General features: G+C 47.8%; 5 protein-coding genes across 5 annotated transcripts; 3 read left to right on the top strand and 2 right to left on the bottom strand.

Annotated features, from left to right (window-relative positions):
• Window positions 1–1,615: 1,615 nt before the first annotated feature.
• On the top strand, window positions 1,616–3,391 carry IWZ02DRAFT_499972 (uncharacterized protein; the record flags this gene model as incomplete). Its single annotated transcript, XM_066770247.1, has 1 exon — window positions 1,616–3,391. The coding sequence occupies one exon, from the start codon at window positions 1,616–1,618 to the stop codon at window positions 3,389–3,391; it is 1,776 nt and encodes a 591-aa protein (XP_066621479.1).
• Window positions 3,392–3,473: 82 nt separating this feature from the next.
• Window positions 3,474–4,357, bottom strand: IWZ02DRAFT_288277 (uncharacterized protein). The gene has a single exon (XM_066763740.1). The coding sequence runs from the start codon at window positions 4,001–4,003 to the stop codon at window positions 3,557–3,559; it is 447 nt and encodes a 148-aa protein (XP_066621478.1). The 5' UTR covers window positions 4,004–4,357; the 3' UTR covers window positions 3,474–3,556.
• A 354-nt stretch (window positions 4,358–4,711) lies between these two features.
• IWZ02DRAFT_380286 (lung seven transmembrane receptor-domain-containing protein) lies at window positions 4,712–6,368 on the bottom strand (the record flags this gene model as incomplete). The annotated part of the gene is made up of 3 exons (XM_066765097.1): window positions 4,712–5,044; window positions 5,096–6,145; window positions 6,198–6,368. The coding sequence occupies 3 exons, from the start codon at window positions 6,366–6,368 to the stop codon at window positions 4,712–4,714; spliced, it is 1,554 nt and encodes a 517-aa protein (XP_066621477.1).
• Window positions 6,369–6,747: 379 nt separating this feature from the next.
• IWZ02DRAFT_288245 (cytoplasmic tRNA 2-thiolation protein 2) lies at window positions 6,748–8,239 on the top strand. The gene is made up of 2 exons (XM_066763739.1): window positions 6,748–6,940; window positions 6,993–8,239. The coding sequence occupies exons 1-2, from the start codon at window positions 6,834–6,836 to the stop codon at window positions 8,035–8,037; spliced, it is 1,152 nt and encodes a 383-aa protein (XP_066621476.1). The 5' UTR covers window positions 6,748–6,833; the 3' UTR covers window positions 8,038–8,239.
• Window positions 8,240–9,118: 879 nt separating this feature from the next.
• Window positions 9,119–11,075, top strand: IWZ02DRAFT_433805 (uncharacterized protein; the record flags this gene model as incomplete). Its single annotated transcript, XM_066766322.1, has 2 exons — window positions 9,119–9,768; window positions 9,818–11,075. 2 exons carry the CDS (start codon window positions 9,119–9,121, stop codon window positions 11,073–11,075), a joined length of 1,908 nt encoding a protein of 635 aa, XP_066621475.1.
• Between the last annotated feature and the right edge of the window lie 5,014 nt (window positions 11,076–16,089).

Here is a 16,089-nt window from a genome sequence, read left to right as displayed (position 1 = left end):
TGGACTGATATTTACAAATCTGATGCCATTTTCGCGGGGTGAGGGGTACGACATGTAGATTCCGTTGGTAGGTCAGGGCGGGGAAAAATCACGCCTCATCTTGCTTACCAAGTCCATGGAGCAGGCGGAGGAGGCACAGTAAGTGCATTGCTGCTCTGCTTACCGGCACGTCTTCCGCGATGCTCGTCCATCACGGTGTCGAGAAGGTGAGATGAATTTCTGGCATCGCCAGCGTGCGATGTTGCTTTTTGGTTCAATTGTCCGGTTTCCTTTTGTCAACATTTTTGCTTTTGCCAGCGGCGCGCCGTTTGCTGCTATTTTCACTCAGCCGTCTGAAACCCAGTCAAAATATCCATGCCCTGCAAGTTCCTCTACAGGCGCAAACCCAAAATCCTCCATCCAGCATAGTGTCTACGAAACGAGCCGACGTCGGCGTCGCCAAATTCGAGTCATTGATTGCCCGCCCGGTCGTCTGAATAAAGCTCAGGAGCTCGTCGCCCAGAATGGCAATAAAAAGCCTGTCCAGTCTGCGCCGCCGGCCAGAGACGAGCCGCACACCTCCATGGCAGCTGCTTGAATCGGCAGTTGGCCGGCCAGGCAGCCATGCCATTGGGCCGTTCCACTTGCCAAAATGGTTGCGCCTTCCTATCTCGGCTTGGCTTCGTGGTGCTCGTTTGGGAATAGCGTGCGGCTCTGATGGGGCTCTGATGGCTGGGTGAGAGTGACGACAGTTCAGGTTGGCGATGGTGATGGCCGTCCGGCCCGACGTGGATCAAACTCGGAGCCGTCCGGTGTGCCCGGTGTTTGCTATGGACAACGGATCGCCAATTGTAGTCAGGAGAGCAGATGACTGCCCCCTAGGCGTAGCGAGCGCAGTGTCGGCTGGTCAGCGTGAAAGGGCGAGCTTGGTGGTATTGGTGAGTCCTCAAAGCGACAAAGTTCCCGTGGTCGGAGCACGCAATGCTTGCTTCAGATGTATTGTACGCACCTGCTGTTCAACTCTCAACATATAAAATGAGCACCTACTGATTCTGTCGCAGTGCTCGACTGTGTCTAGTCTCAATGTCATCACTCGCCCTGTCCTTGCGCCAGTATCAATCCAGAGCTTGGATCTGCTGCTTTTGCAAGTGCTCCTTTCCCATGGCTCGCAGTCAACTCAGACTCAGACTCAACAGTTATCGCCGCTGAATCAAGGGACAATGTTTTGTTCAGTGGACAGACCCGTACGCTGTCAGGGCCAAACATGGCAGACCCGCAGAGCCCCAACATCTGAACTTTGGTAAAGGGGTTCAACTTTGGATCACACCACACGACATTTCCATGGCAGCACGACAATTTTGGCCATCAAAATCACAATCGATGACTCTCAAATCACGCCTCAACGGTCCGCGGTAACGAAGCTCTCCAATGCACAGTCCCCAACCAGTCAAAAGCAGGATTCAGATCTAGCGTTACCAGTCTTTTGGCAGTTTGATAGACATAAATAAGTTCGTTCCCCCAGCGTTTCAGACGACACCCGGACAAGTCACTTCTGAACGTACCTTTCGCCACTCTACGTTGCAGCCTCCACACCAAAGTCTTCAGCTTTCACCCATCAACATTTACCAACACCAACATGCAGCCTACTCTGCTCACCGTAACCGGCATTGCCGCTACGATCACCTCTACCACGACTCAAATGTCGTTCCTCCAGGGCTCGCAGCTTCCGACGCTCGTCCCCAAGTATCCGACCGTCAATGGCACCGCGATGCCGACTCTGGTTCCTACGGTCAGCAGCATCGAGTTGCCAGACTCGATGAAGAGCTTCACCTCCACCTACGACTTCAAGCAGCTGTCCAGTCTCTTTCCAAGCATCGACTGGTCCTCGTTGCCTACTTACTCGATGGTATCGGGCGGCTCGTCTTTGACCAGCTTGACCGAGGACCTGCCCTTGACCCAAGACCTGCCGACTCAAGTGACCAGCATCGACGGTCTTCCGAGCTCCTTCATCACAGAGGTCCCCCATTTCACTGTCTCTGGTGGCCAGGGTGTCGTCTTTGATCCACCGGTCATTGAATACGACCCCGAAAAGCCTCTTGATGAGATAATCGTCAACATCAAGGGCCACCTCAACTGCACCGACAAGTGTACGGAAGCCGCCAGACCCAAAGACTCGCCTGCCGACGGCTCTATCTGGAGCGTTCCTGTACCCGTCAACATCACCGTGACGACGACGGGCCCCTGCTCTACGGCTCCTCAGCCAACAAAGTTCTGCCACCCAGAGCACTGTCACAACGGCCACTGTCACGAGAAGCACTGTCACAAGCAAAGCGAAATCGACGAGTTGCAAAAGATCGACCCAGACTGGATCTGGAGTCCCAAGTCTAACGATGAGGACTACCGCGGCGCGGACGACTTCTCCCCGCTCACCGTGATCACGCTTTCCGGTCTGCCCACGGCGACTTTCTTGACCATCCCTCGAAATATAACGAGGACCGTCGGCACTGAACCCAAGGTTGGGGAATGCGATCCACGTGGTCACCATCACCACCACCAAAGCAACTCTGGCCACACCGACCACCATCACCACAACTCGCAGGACCGCACCCTTTCCACTCGCTCCCGCCGGTCTTCCTCCGATGAAGTCACCTCTACCGACTCCATTGACTCATCTCCGCTCAACATGGCCACGCTCGTGCTTCCCACCGCGACTACTTTTCAACGCGTGCGTCACGAGCTAGCCAACGAGGAGCTGGAAGCAAACAGTGACCGCGAGGAAATCCTGGGTCACCCTTCTCGACCCACCATAAACAGGCCCACGCCAACAACCATCCAACGCATGACGCGTCGCCGCTCTCTGGCTGCCGGCGGCCCAATCGACAGCAGCCTCCTATCCTACCTGTCATCCGCTGTGGAGTCTATCATCAGCACCACCTCTCCCACACCCACGTCTGGCAGCTCCTCCACATCATCCGGCCCAATCGCCATCACGGTGACGCTCACCAAGCGCGCCACCGAAGCCGAAGCCGCTGAAGCCACCAAAGCTAAAGCCGAAGCCGAACTCACCTTTTCGAAGACAACAACCAAAACCATCACCTGGCTCAATCGCGCCTGGGTCACGAACGCCATAGAAGATCTGCTGACGCGAAAGCCTACGCTTGAGCGGTTCGAAACCGACACGGAGACGGAGACGGAGACGGACGACGAGAAGAGGAAGATGATGTTCAAAAGGGGAAAGGCGAAGAAGACCAAGACGACAATCACCTCTTCGGAGACGTACGATGGCCATTATCTCGAGACGGTGCATGTTCATAAGGATGGAGAGGTGCATATTAACGATCGGAGGAGGCGGTCGGTGCGTTTGGGGGGTTGGGCGACTGCTACGGCTACGGCCACTGCTTGGAGAAAATGAGGGGGTGGTTGTTGAGATTGTCTCGCTTTTTTTTTTTTTTTTTTTCTGGTCGTTTTGGGATGAGCTTCGTTCTCTTTCGATTTTCACTGCGTCGAGGTTGGACCCATTCTTTAGCCAGCACGTCGTGTGGTTTTGCGAGAATTGCTTGCTGGTTTTGGGATGAGTTCACGGCGTTTTGTTTTCCTGCGTCTTGCTTGTATCCCCTCCTTGTTTTTGCTTCGCGGGAGCTGCTGCTTTTCGGATGGAGTTTTGTACTGCGTTTCGTTCCCTAGCGTTTGGATTGGACCTCTCAAGCCTTCGGACTGTTCGTTGTTTGCTTTTGCAGGAGTCGTCGCTTTTGGGTGGAGTTTGCTCTTTCGTTGCGTTGTATCCGTTTACTGGAATTGGAAACACCCTGCGACTCTTTTTTGTTTGGTTTTGCAGCAGATGAAGCAGTAGATGAAGTAACGGACGCAGTAATGATCGGAGTAGTGGATGAAGTAGTGGATGAAGTAGTGGATGAAGTAATGGATGAAGCAGTGGATGAAGCAGTGGATGAAGCAGTGGATGAAGCAGTGGACCCAAGGCCACAATGCCAGAGCAATGTGACGAGGGACTTTGTGATACCGACATGCTTCCTTCCTTCCCCCTGACATCAGCATTTCCACCTGCCCTCCTACGTCCCAACTTTGCCTATGAGCGTGCCAGAGCTGCGAGAGCCGGCTGGCTGGTTCTAGCAACGACGCAATGACGGCTTCCTTGAAGTGACAAACTCTGGTACATGTAGGCTGAGAAAAGGGACATGTCCCTGTGTGCAATGGCATCAAAGAACGGACGAATGCTTCCCAGGCGCTGCGGCAACTGCCGCAACGTAGCTAACGAGTCTCCCTGGCTTCACCTACCTGGTACCTGCAGTAGTAGTAAAGTAACGAATACTCACAGTCTGTGAGCGACGGATGGACTGACACATCCACACTCTACACACAAGAGCCAGTGATAAAAGTAGATTACGAGGTAAGATAACGACAGCATTCTACGCGAGAGATCTTCAGACAATGAAAGGATATCTGCAGGCAGGTAGGCAGCCAAGCAGGCAGCCAGCCATTATTGATACACACGGACACAAACGGAGGTCTCAGGAAAGTCGTCAGCCCTGATATTGGGGCGAGCAAAATACACCAGATGAACGCCTTACAATGCAAAAACCCCCAAAAAGGAACTTCCTCCCCGCTCAACTGTACCGCACACAAGATGGGTATCTTCTTTTCCCTTCCGCTTCCCTCATTCAGACAACCTCTAGACTCGACCCGACTCGGTAAGACAAAACAGAAAGAGGGTAGATCAGTCTTTCTTGTCGCTGCCAGTCAGTCTTTGCCTCTCGTCGTCACGGCCCGACTGTCCGCCTGCTCTATTGGGCGAGTCCAGCTCATCGTCCGACCACTTGTCGTCGTCACCGACGGCGAAGATGGTGTCGCCGTCAAGGCTCTCGCGGGTGAGAGACGATGGCCTCTGTGGCTTTGGCGCCGGCAGAGGTGATTCGGAGCGCGAATCGACGCCGAGCGGCATGGACCGCGGCGCAGGGTCGTAGGCGTGGGGGACGTCTGGGCCAATGTCTTCTTCGTCCAGGGAGTCTCTGAGGGAGGCGATCTCAAACCCTTCGTCGTCTTGCGCAATCTGTTGGTGGTTTAGCTTACACCCTCGGCAATCACGCTTGGTCAAACTTACCTCGTCGCTCATGGCGAAGCGCCTGTTATTGGCGGTCGGGCGCCACATGTAGGCCACAAAACAAACATCCACCATGTACACCAGGTTCAGCCAACCGTCCAGAACGAACCAGCGCGTTTGCCAGTGAGTCGGCGCAAAGTCTGGATCGCTGGCTCCGGCGAAAGCGAAAGAGTTGAAGAAAAAGAATCCAAAAATGACCAAGATGCTGGCCAAGATGCACCACCAGAGCTTCTTGTACATCAAGGCCTTGACGTTCTGCTTGCGATCCGCGAGGTCCTTCATGGTCAGGTTGAGCGAGTTGAGCGTCCAAATGTAGAAAGCGGTAAGCGTGGCGGAAAGCGGCAGAATGACGAGCAGCACAAGTGGCCCTGCGTCATCTGGCCGGATTGTCAGGGATGCAATGGCGTAGATGACGCCGAATACAAAGTGTCCGACGGCAAGCCAGCGCACGTAGGTCATGGTCTTGCCCAGAGTAGGCTTGACCACTCCATAGCCCATGCAGACAATCAACAGGAGGAAAAAGGAGAACGAGTTCCGGCCAGCGTTGAGGATCGACACAATGATCATGAGCACCTTGGAGCCCACATTGTTGCCGTGTCGATTTTGGTAGTCGTAGAAGCCCCAGGTCATGAGCATTTCCACGACCAGGAAAATGATGATGGCCGTGATGTAGTTTTGGACTGCGAGAATGTCGTGGCGGTGCTGGACATAAAGAAAGCCCCAAAAGATGCCGATGACGGCGTACACAATGGCCATGCCGCCGTAGAATGGCAGCTTTGCGATCTGGGCAGCCGGCAGCTCTCCATAGGCATTCCTAAATTCCACGACGGCAGTGTATTCCTGGCCCTCCGTTGCAAATGTTTCAACGCAGTAGTATCCAGTCTTTCGTACGGGGTAGTTAACGGCGTTGGGTTGTGTGAGGTGGATTGCTTCGGTGCGGATAAGGCTCTTGGACTCTGCTTCGGCGTTGTCGGCGACGATGAATTCTCCAGTCTGATTGGCAGTGCAAAAGCCCGCCGAAATGGTGTCCTCATTGCATATGTATTGTCTCTGTCGTCGTGTGAGAAGGCTGTCGGAAACAGCGTCGGCGAATAGGACTGACCTCCATATAAGGTGAATCGTGAGGCTTTCCAAGTAGGTTCTTGTCGTGCCATTCGAAGACCAAGAGACTCACTACTGGGTCCTCGCCTTTTTCGAGCGCAACGTTGTCTTTGAGGAATTTGACCAGGATGAAGGGGTTCACGGAGCCTCCCCACGCTTTTTTGCTGTACATGCCTGAGCATTGCTGGCGATTCTCATCGGTACCGTCCTTGATCAATTAGCAGAGACCAAGGCCTCATCCAGAAGGAAAGATCTCACAAGCTGAACCTCTATTGCGGATGCCGCCAGCGCCAAGGCCAGCAGTATAGAGACGACCCATTTCATCTTCGCGGATGGCACGGGAAGCCGTGCGAAGCGGTGGAGAGACCGGAGTTGAAGGTGGACGCTTGCGCAAGGCTACCAGGCGGAAATTCGCGCGGTCGTCGCAGAGACCATGGGCCGGAAAGATTGGGTGAGAGGGTGTCGGAGAGCGCACGTAAGCTTGAGCTTGTTGAACTGAACCGAAAGCACCAGCTGTCCGTGCCAAGCCAGGACCCACCTTTGCGGTACGTGCCTAGGGCTGACTCGCGCCCAAATTCTTTCCTTGTGCTCTGCAAGTGCTCTCCCCCACGGCAAATCCTCCGCAACAACCTCCACCATGCCCGCAAAGCTCGTCGATGCGGATCCTGCTGCGACAGGACGCCCCTGCAAAAGATGCAAAGACTCCGACGCCTGCATCGTCGCGCGACAGGAACCGTTCTGTCGGTACGCGCCGCGCGAAACCCGTCGGGTCGTCACTTGCTGACCGCCGCCATAGGAATTGTTTCATGAACTACCTTCGGACAAAGGCCGTCAAGCGCATGGAATCCTACGCCTACACTGCCAAGAATCGCACGACGACAAGTGAGCGCAAGTTGCTTCTCCCCGTTTCCTTCGGCGTCTCTTCGACCACCCTCGTCGCTTTACTACACGAACAACTGGAAAGACAGCGCAAAAGAACTGGTCGCACACCGTATACTCTCCATGTTCTCTTCATAGACACGTCAGTGGTTGAGTCCGGGAATCTCGAGGTTCAAAGGCTGGAGCAGTTGAGAAATGCGTACCCCGGCCATGAATACAGCAGCGTTGGACTTGCCTCAGTGTATCAAGGTGACCAGCCAGTCCTCACCCAAGAATTTGACGTTTCCGCTGCGCCAGAAGTTGAGCATGTCTCAATGGACCCCAAGGAGAAGCTCGAGAAGCTCTTCCTGTCGCTTTCGTCCGTCACTGCTCGCGCAGACTTGATTTCGATTCTTCGGCGCCGGCTCGCTGTTCGTTTCGCCAAGGCGAACAACTGTAGTGACATTATGTGGGGAGACAGCACCACAAACCTGGCTGCAAGGGCTCTGGCCGAGACCGCAAAAGGACGCGGATTCGCCTTGCCATGGCTTGTAGCGGACGGTGTATCGCCGTCTGGAATCGCCTTCAGATACCCCCTCCAAGACGTGTACAAAAAAGAGCTCCTAGCTTATGTTGACATGGCATCCTCTCCCCTGAAACAGCTTATCCAGCCTGAGCCAGCGATGGATGTGGCCGTAAGCGCGAAGAACACCACCATCGATGGACTCATGCGACAGTATTTCGACTCCGTGCAACAAGAATACCCCGGCATCGTCGCAAACGTGGCACGTACATCGAGTAGGCTTGAAGCTGCTTCATCCGCGGACGAGCAATGTCGATTGTGCCAGATGCCTGTTGCCGATGGCCGATTTGGCATTCATGGATGGGGTGGCGACCAGGACAACAGTACTAATCCCCAAGGCGCAAAACTCTGCTACGGTTGCACGAGGTCTGCGAGCGGCGGCGCGGAATTGATGCCATGAGCTTTTTCAACAAGATCAGCAGCCTCAGGGAGCTGTGCGACAAATTTTCAGCATGATTCTTCCGTGCCAGACCTTGCAAGCTACCCATAACGTTGAGCTGCGATGCTCAGGCATGGCTTTTTCCACAAGGGGAATCCGAAGACAAGTCAGTTGCGGCACCCACATTCTGTCCATAAGAAGCCTTTGACAGTATCGTGGCTCCGAAAGGTTCGTCCAAGAGGAGCATGCAACATCGCGGGTTCCGGCGGTCTGTACACAAGGGGGCATCCAACAGCCTCGTGTCTTGATAAGGGACCACCCAGCTGCGACTCCCTCTGGTCTGCCACATGGCGCATTCAATAGCATCGCGCCTCATTAGGGGACAGCTCGGCTCCGGCTCTTGGTGGTCTGTGCCAATGGAGCATTCAGCACAGCAGCATCGCCTCCTTTGAAAGGAGACAACTTAGCCACGGCACTTCTGAACATCGCCTGTCGAGCAAAAAAAAAAAAAAAAAAAAAAAAAAGAAAACATGGCCTGCTTTCGCTGTGAATCCGAGTTGTGTTGCAGCGAAATCCTGGTCAATGCCGTTGTGAATGGGGAAACGGGTCTTGTTCACAGGGCTGTTCCAAGACATTTCGGAGAATTCTATCTGAGACCTGTGGAAGCAATATCTTCTGACGCTCCTGCAATCCTCCACATTTTCTTTTTCTTTCGAAAAAGTGCCAACTGAAAGCTTGAAAACTTCCAACGTTTCTAAACCCACGACAGGCAGCTGCGCTCGACTGAATCGCTTGGCTCGAAAGTCCCAAGCTGCGATTGGGCTTATGAATAGGCTCTCTCCGAATTTTGTACTACTTCTTCTCTTGGCCAACATGCATCAGTCTGATTTTGGCTACACATTTGGAGCCTGCCCCGCTCTTCGCACGGGGAGTTGGCCCCCAAGCGCTAATTTTACCACAACGATATATTTTGGCCCCAACGTCAGGATTCGCTGCAAGCTTATCGATGTTGTGTATGTGAATATATAGACTGCCAGCCGAAGCGTTGCCTGCCGTTGGCTGACCCTCAAGACACCGGATCTTCCGCCAGCAAGACAACAACATGAATTCGCACGGCTTTGGGCACGAGCTCCAAGATGTGACCATTCCTCAAGATTATGAGCATTCGGAAGCCCGATATGAAGATCCAAAACATCTGCCATCGACACCCTCCTCGCGAACTTTGGCAGTAATCAGGCCAGACAGCCCGAATCCATGGCTGTTTCGTCAAAGTCGCCCCGATGCCAGTCGTAATCATCTCTTGCAGTACGACTCCTTCGACACTTCAAAGGGTGGCATTTCAGAGACACAGACCACTCCGACAGGCTCAGAGTCTATCCCGCCTGTGGCACTCTGGAATATTCACTGGAGATCTCCGGCTCTGATGGCCGGATTTTTCCTCGCTGGAGTATGCTTCGCTCTCGGACATCACTTCCACTACGACAATCTGGATGATGAAGAGGTGGGATCGGCAACAAAACAGCAGTGGGCAATACGCATTGGAACACTACTTGCATTCCTGTCAAAAGCTTGCCTTGCCGCAGCTGTTGGTGTTGCGTATACACAGCGTTTGTGGGTGACTGTCAAAGAAAAGCCGATCAGTCTACGGAACTTAGACAACATATTCTCGTTGACGACAGACCCCATCTCATTCTTCAGCCTGGAGGTGCTGATGAGTGCGAAGGTGCTCTGTCTTTTGGCAGCATGCATGTGGTAAGTGACATGTGCTTGCAGAACTTGATTCAACTACTGACTGGACCAGGTGCATCCCAATCGTTGCAACCATTACTCCAGCGACTCTCTCTGTTCGACCTGGCATGTCGCCAAATTCTACAAAAGCTCAAGTACCGATTCCAAACTTCTTGGATGAGAACGCTTGGGCAATTTTTGAGGGTGTGGGCAGGCCTGAGTCTTCGACAGCGTCCGTCAACCGCATGCTGGCCGCTACATCTTCATCCATGTCCATTCTGTCTTTTTCTGCGCCGTATTCGAATTCTTCGTACACAGTCGAATTCAACGCACCTGCATTGAGGTGTGAGAAGCTTTCTACGGCATCCGCAGAAGGACTTGATCTTGGGGACGCAAAATCTTTAGAGGATGCTTTTAACCAGACTTTGGACTTTTCAAGTCTGCCAAGTTACGGAGTTCTGTATGCCGCTGGCTCCGCCGAATCCAACTGGAACGTATCGATGCAGAACCAGCTGTTTGTTTGGGTTCCCTATTCAAATCCGCAAAATCTTTCATGTCATATGTGGAATACGACCTATCAGGTGTTCTTCCGCTTCGATGACGGCGTTCAGTCAACGTTTATCCAGAACTTGACATACATTGCGCCCACCAACATCAAGTACTACGAAGTCGCTACGGAATATTCTCCTGGTGAGATTGCTTACTGGTCCTGGTACAGCGCGATCTCCCGCGTTCTGGTTACGACATTGAGTGTGGGCTCAACCGGATCACTTAATGGCGCCGACTCAAACTTCCTTCAAACAGGAGTCGCAGCTTGCCCGCAGATATCGAATGTCAGTGATTACAGCCCATCGGAATATTCGTCGCCATGGATGTGTCGAAATGGCTCGGTGGACAAAGCAATCGAAGATCTTTCGCACAACTTCACGCTGAGCCTTCTCAGCAACGACGTTTTCACCAACAAGACTGACGTTGAAATCACCGTCGTGTCACCCAAGGTGTACTACGAGTACAGTCGGACCAACTTGCTGATTGCGTACGCAGCAGCAGTGGCGGTCGCACTTGCGTGCATCAGTGTTGGCGCTGCGGCGTACTTTGTCAACGGCTACAGCGCGTCGACATCTTTCTCCAGCATCATGTCGACAACGAGAAACGTGGACTTGGATCATTTGGCGAAGGGCGCGTGTTTGGGAGCGCAGCCACTGTCCACAAGGATGGGCAGATTGAAATTGCAGTACGGACTCCTGCAAACAGACGACAATATTCCACACGCGGCATTCGGGCTCCAGGAAAACACGGAAAAGCTGGGTAGAGGCGATTTTTGCTCTTGATACCCCAAATTTTCACTATTACATTTGTGTTCCGCCTCCTCTTCCAGTGTCCTCGGCATGCAGTCGTACGCCACAGAACGCTGGAAGGCCGAGTGATCGAGATGTCCGTTGCGTGAAGAATCAGCCGCACCTTGAGACGTTAAATGACATCACCGAAGCGTTGGAGTGGCAGCCACAGCTACTTCGGCGGCAGTTATCTACCACCACGACTGCGCCTAAGGGGCATTCATCCACCACTCCGGAGACCCCCTTAAGAGTTATACCTTTTGACACTCACAAAAGCTTCCTTGGAAAAACTATCTCCATCCCTGTGCCACAAAACGAGAGCCGGCCAAATATTGCAAGCAGGGTGTCGGCATGGACATGACACAACCACTTAGCTGATTTCCTGCAACTTTGAACATTCCAAGCCAGGAGCGCAGGCGAGACCGGCGTTGGAGAGATCAGTATAGCGACTAGCGACGGCGAGGTGACTAGGAAGACCAAACACTAGGATGGCCGCAAAATCAGACAAGCAAGTTGGAGGCCCTATGTCAGGATAAGGAAAACTGGATCAGGAAAACGGTTCCTCCCGAAAGAAGTGGACGAAGAAAGAGGTGAGAAAACCGCGTAACTGGGGCCATTTTACAGAGACGACGATAGAAAGAGTGATAATCTACTCAAAGCAAAAATTGGAAACTAGTCGTCGCTACTGCCCTCAATCATCTGAGTAAACGACCAAGCAAGCAACGACTGCAGTGGAAGGTGCGCGCGTAAGTGCGTTTGTCAGTCCCTGAACGAGAGCTTTGCAGGCCCTGCACAGCGTGGGGGAACGCCCGACAAGGCCGTGGCAAGCGCTCGGTGAGGCGCAGCTGAAGAAACCAGCATTTGTAGGCTTGTGGAGCAGTTGGCTTTCGCTGTCGCCAGAACTTTCCGCATCTTCCGTTTCTCAGCAGTTTCTTATCGTCAATCGTCAATCATGGACTCTCCACTGCTGTCACGTTCACCTGACGGAGCAAATACCTCCAGTGAAATCGAGATCTTGTCATCGACAACTCGAGAGTCTGGTCCAAAGACTGCACATGCAGTCGCTCATGCTGTTTCTTCCATACCGTCACCGAGAATGTCGACCGAAAGCACATTTTCGCCACCAGCATTGTTAAAAAAAAAAAAAAAAAAAAAAAAAAAAAAGTCACTCAGCGTCTGTCACGGCGTTAGCCAGATATAGAGGTGATAGTAAGGTTGATTATCTATCTAAGTAGGCGGAGTGGCCTTAGTAGAGGCCACTCATCTCGCTTATTGGCGCTGGCGCTGGTCTACCTCATCTAGCGGTAGTTCATGCGCCAGAACCGTAGCAGTCCCCCTAATAAAACAAAAAAGGCGCCGTCCTTAGTGCCGTAAATTACCTAAAACGGTAAAACCCTATATAATTAGGAGATGAGCTTATTTTAGTTAGCTCTTAGAGTTATAGTATTTATAACATATTTATTAGTTATATAAGTAGAGGCCTTAGAGCCTATCTTAGGAGTACTCTTATTTATTATTATAGTACTAGGCTACGTAAGTAGAGGCCTTAGAGCCTATCTTAGGAGCACTCTATTTATTATTATAGTACTAGGTTATATAAGTAGAGGCCTTAGAGCCTATCTTAGGAGTACTCTATTTATTATTATAGTACTAGGTTATATAAGTAGAGGCCTTAGATCCTACTACCTTAGGGGTACTTTATTTACCTATCTTATATAGGCGTCTATATAGGCGCTTTAGCGCGTTAGGGTTAGGTAGTAGGTAGATTTATAGGCGTCCTTATAGGCGCTTTAGCGCGTTAGGGTTAGGTAGTAGGTAGATTTATAGATATCCTTATAGCTATATTATTTAGGCTATAGGGTTAGTATTTTAAGACTATTAATTAAGTATAGGTATAGTATATAGATAATTCTTATTATAGGCGTTATAAAGGTCTAGGGAGATATTATTCTTATATAGCTACTTACTAGAATTACCTAGGCAGCTAGCCTAATAAATATAATACTATACCTTTCCTTAAAGTACTCTTTAGGCGTTAATATAATTAATCTTATATTAATTATCATTATAAATACCCTTTAGGATAAGTAGGTAGCTATAGTAATTAAATAGGTCCTACTCCTAAGGTACTAGGATAAGGTACTCTACTAATATTACTAGATAGATCTTTATAGTATTAGGGAGGTAGAGTTTATAGGCCTAGTAGCTATAGGCGTATAGAACTAGAAAAGGTCCTATTTATTAAGGGCTAAACTTATAAGATATATCTATATTAGTTATTTTATATCCCTTATAGAGTTTAATATAGGTAAGATCCCCTTCTTAGAGAGTTAGAGGGGTATACTTAGGATTATATTATATCTTTATTTTAGTAGTAGCCTAGTTAAGGGTATTAGAAGCTTTATAGTAGTACTTAGTATGCTATTAAATAATATTATTATAGTCCTAAATACTTATATTAATTAAGAATAAACCTTCCTATAGCTAGAAGCTATAAAGTAGCTTATTAGAGGAGTAGCCTATAGTATTATTAGTATTATTATTTATATAGCTCTAAATATTTAGGAGAGTATTTACCTAGTTAGCTCTTAGGTTCTAGATAAGCATATATTAGAGCGTAATCTCTACTATCTAGTTTATTTACTTACTTTAGCTATTAGCTTATAGGTACTAGCTAGATATTATTATAAGCTTAGTTTATAGCGCGCTTATAAACTTAGTATCGCGATTACTAATAATCCTTAATAGTATACCCTAGTCTATAAGCGTATTAAGTAGTACTTTAGCCTATTTAGCTACTAACTAGTTCTTTTATCTAGGTATAAATGTTATACGCTTAGAGAACTTATTAGTAATAGATATAAACGCGTTAAAGCCGCGATAGTTAGGTAACACCGTAATAATATTAATAGTAATAGTATAAAAGGGTATTACTAGCGCTATAATAGGTTAAAGCTAGCTATATAGCTATAGTTATCGTATCTAGGTAGTCTAGTATAGGTAGTACCTATAAATATAGGCGCGTAGCTAGTAATAGAGTTTATAAATATAGTATATAGTCTAAATTCGTTTATATATAGTATAGAATCTAGTATAGAATTAGTTATTATACGCCTAGTAGAAGATATCTTTCTAGAGAGGTTTTAGGATATAGAGCTATAGTAGATTATTATAGTTATAGTAGACGTAATATATTAGGGAATCCCGCTATATAAACTAAGGGGCTATAGATTTATCTAGATCCTTATATAGGCCTTCTAATAATATAGAGTAAAATTAATCCTAGCTATAGCTAGTCTATAGAGCGTTACGGAATTATTTTAATATCTTAATATAGACTACTAATAATATATAGGCTCCTATTATTATTCTATTAAATTAAGTATCTATTAGGAGATTATCTAGATATCTTAGTGCTAAAACTTAATATATATACCGTTCTAAGCGCCTAGGAGTAGGTAGAAGGGCTAGAAATTTAGAGTTCTTAGATAAGGAATTATAGATATAGTTATATTTTAGGGAAAAGTAGGGTCCCTTAGGAAAGGAGTTACCTTTAGGAGGGGATTAGGGGAATTAGGGTCTACTAATTAGACTATATAAATAGTTTATAGCTACTTTAGGGAAGGGGGTAAGATTATTAAGTTTATTACTATATTTAACGCCTAGAAGTTCCCTTAGAAGGTAACTAAGTATATTAGGTATAATATACTACTTACCTAGCTTATAATAGTAATTAAGATTAAATTAGGATAGGAACTATAATATATAAACTAGCTAAGTATTAAGCTTATCTACGGATGTTATTATAAGTAAGGTTTACTATATAATAGCTAGAGCGGTACTATAGTCTATAAATATAATAGGTAGCGCTTCTACTATCCGTATAAAGAGTATAGTCTTATAAATAATCTAGTAGAGACTAGTAACTTCTATCTCTATAGGCTAGTAGTATATCTTAGTAGGGGAGAGAGTTTAGCTAAGGAATATAATTAGCTCTAGCTTACTATTACTAGCTTTAATACTATCTATATCTAATAGGTTACCTTTAATATAGTATACTATCGTACTAATCCTATCCTTACTAGCGTCTATATTAATATATAACTAGTATTTTAGGTTATAATAGCATAGCGTTATAGGTTATATAAATATAGCCTAGATCTCTTTAAACGCTTATAGTAGTAGTAGAGTTACGTTAATTACTACGTTCTTAGTATATAAGGAGTAAGTATTCCCTTTATAGGGGGCTTCCTTTAGTAGCTTAGTCTTTAGGCATTAAAGTAGCTTAGCCTTTATAGTATATTAAGAGATATATTAGCGTATATATCTAGTAAGACTAATATAAACCTTAAGATTATATAGTATTATTAGGAATTATAGCTCTATAATCGCGTAAAGCTTCTCTTCTAACGTTATTATACTAAAGGCGTTAACTTATTAGCTAAGAAGAGGTACTATTAGGTAGCTAATAAATAACTTCTTTAGGTCTAGAGTAATATTATAATTATAGAGTAGCTAGAGTATATTATATAGGTAGTATAGGTAGTCTTAGAACGTATAACTAAAGATAACTATATTATTAATATAGTATCTTATATACTCCTAGTATAGACGTAGTAAGTTATCTATCTACTACTAGACGTAAGCTAGAGCGTTCTTATATTCTATAGTAGTAATATTATATCGCTCCTAGCCGTAATAGGTAATAACTATTAGCTTATAATAATCTTTATAGGCTACTAGCTATTAATAGAAGAATAAGGCGGCGTTAATAGTTATAATAAAGGGATAGTCTACGATTACGGCGATTATATTAGATTATAAGGGGAGAGGATAGCTGTTAGGAGTAGTAATTTTATTAAGGCCTCTAATATCTATAACTACTTAGCCTTTACATATTAGTTTACGGTCTTAATTAGACCTAACTAGAACTACTCTCTAGATAATAAAGGTAGAAAATCTAAAGGGCGTAGGCTTATCTACCTAACTTATATAATACTACTAGTAT

This window comes from Phyllosticta citriasiana (genome assembly GCF_038021145.1).
Source record: "Phyllosticta citriasiana strain CBS 120426 chromosome Unknown IWZ02scaffold_8, whole genome shotgun sequence".
NCBI lineage: Eukaryota > Fungi > Ascomycota > Dothideomycetes > Botryosphaeriales > Phyllostictaceae > Phyllosticta > Phyllosticta citriasiana.
The sequence above is the reverse complement of the archived record's forward strand: the minus strand, read 5'-3'. Positions and strand labels throughout refer to the sequence as shown.

Coding starts and splice junctions, on each gene's coding strand:
- IWZ02DRAFT_288277 (XM_066763740.1), bottom strand. CDS start 4,003: ATGTCGGTATCACAAAGTCCCTCGTCACATTGCTCTGGCATTGTGGCC.
- IWZ02DRAFT_288245 (XM_066763739.1), top strand. CDS start 6,834: ATGCCCGCAAAGCTCGTCGATGCGGATCCTGCTGCGACAGGACGCCCC. Junction 6,941..6,992: donor CGACAGGAACCGTTCTGTCG/GTACGCGCCGCG, acceptor CCGCCGCCATAG/GAATTGTTTCATGAACTACC.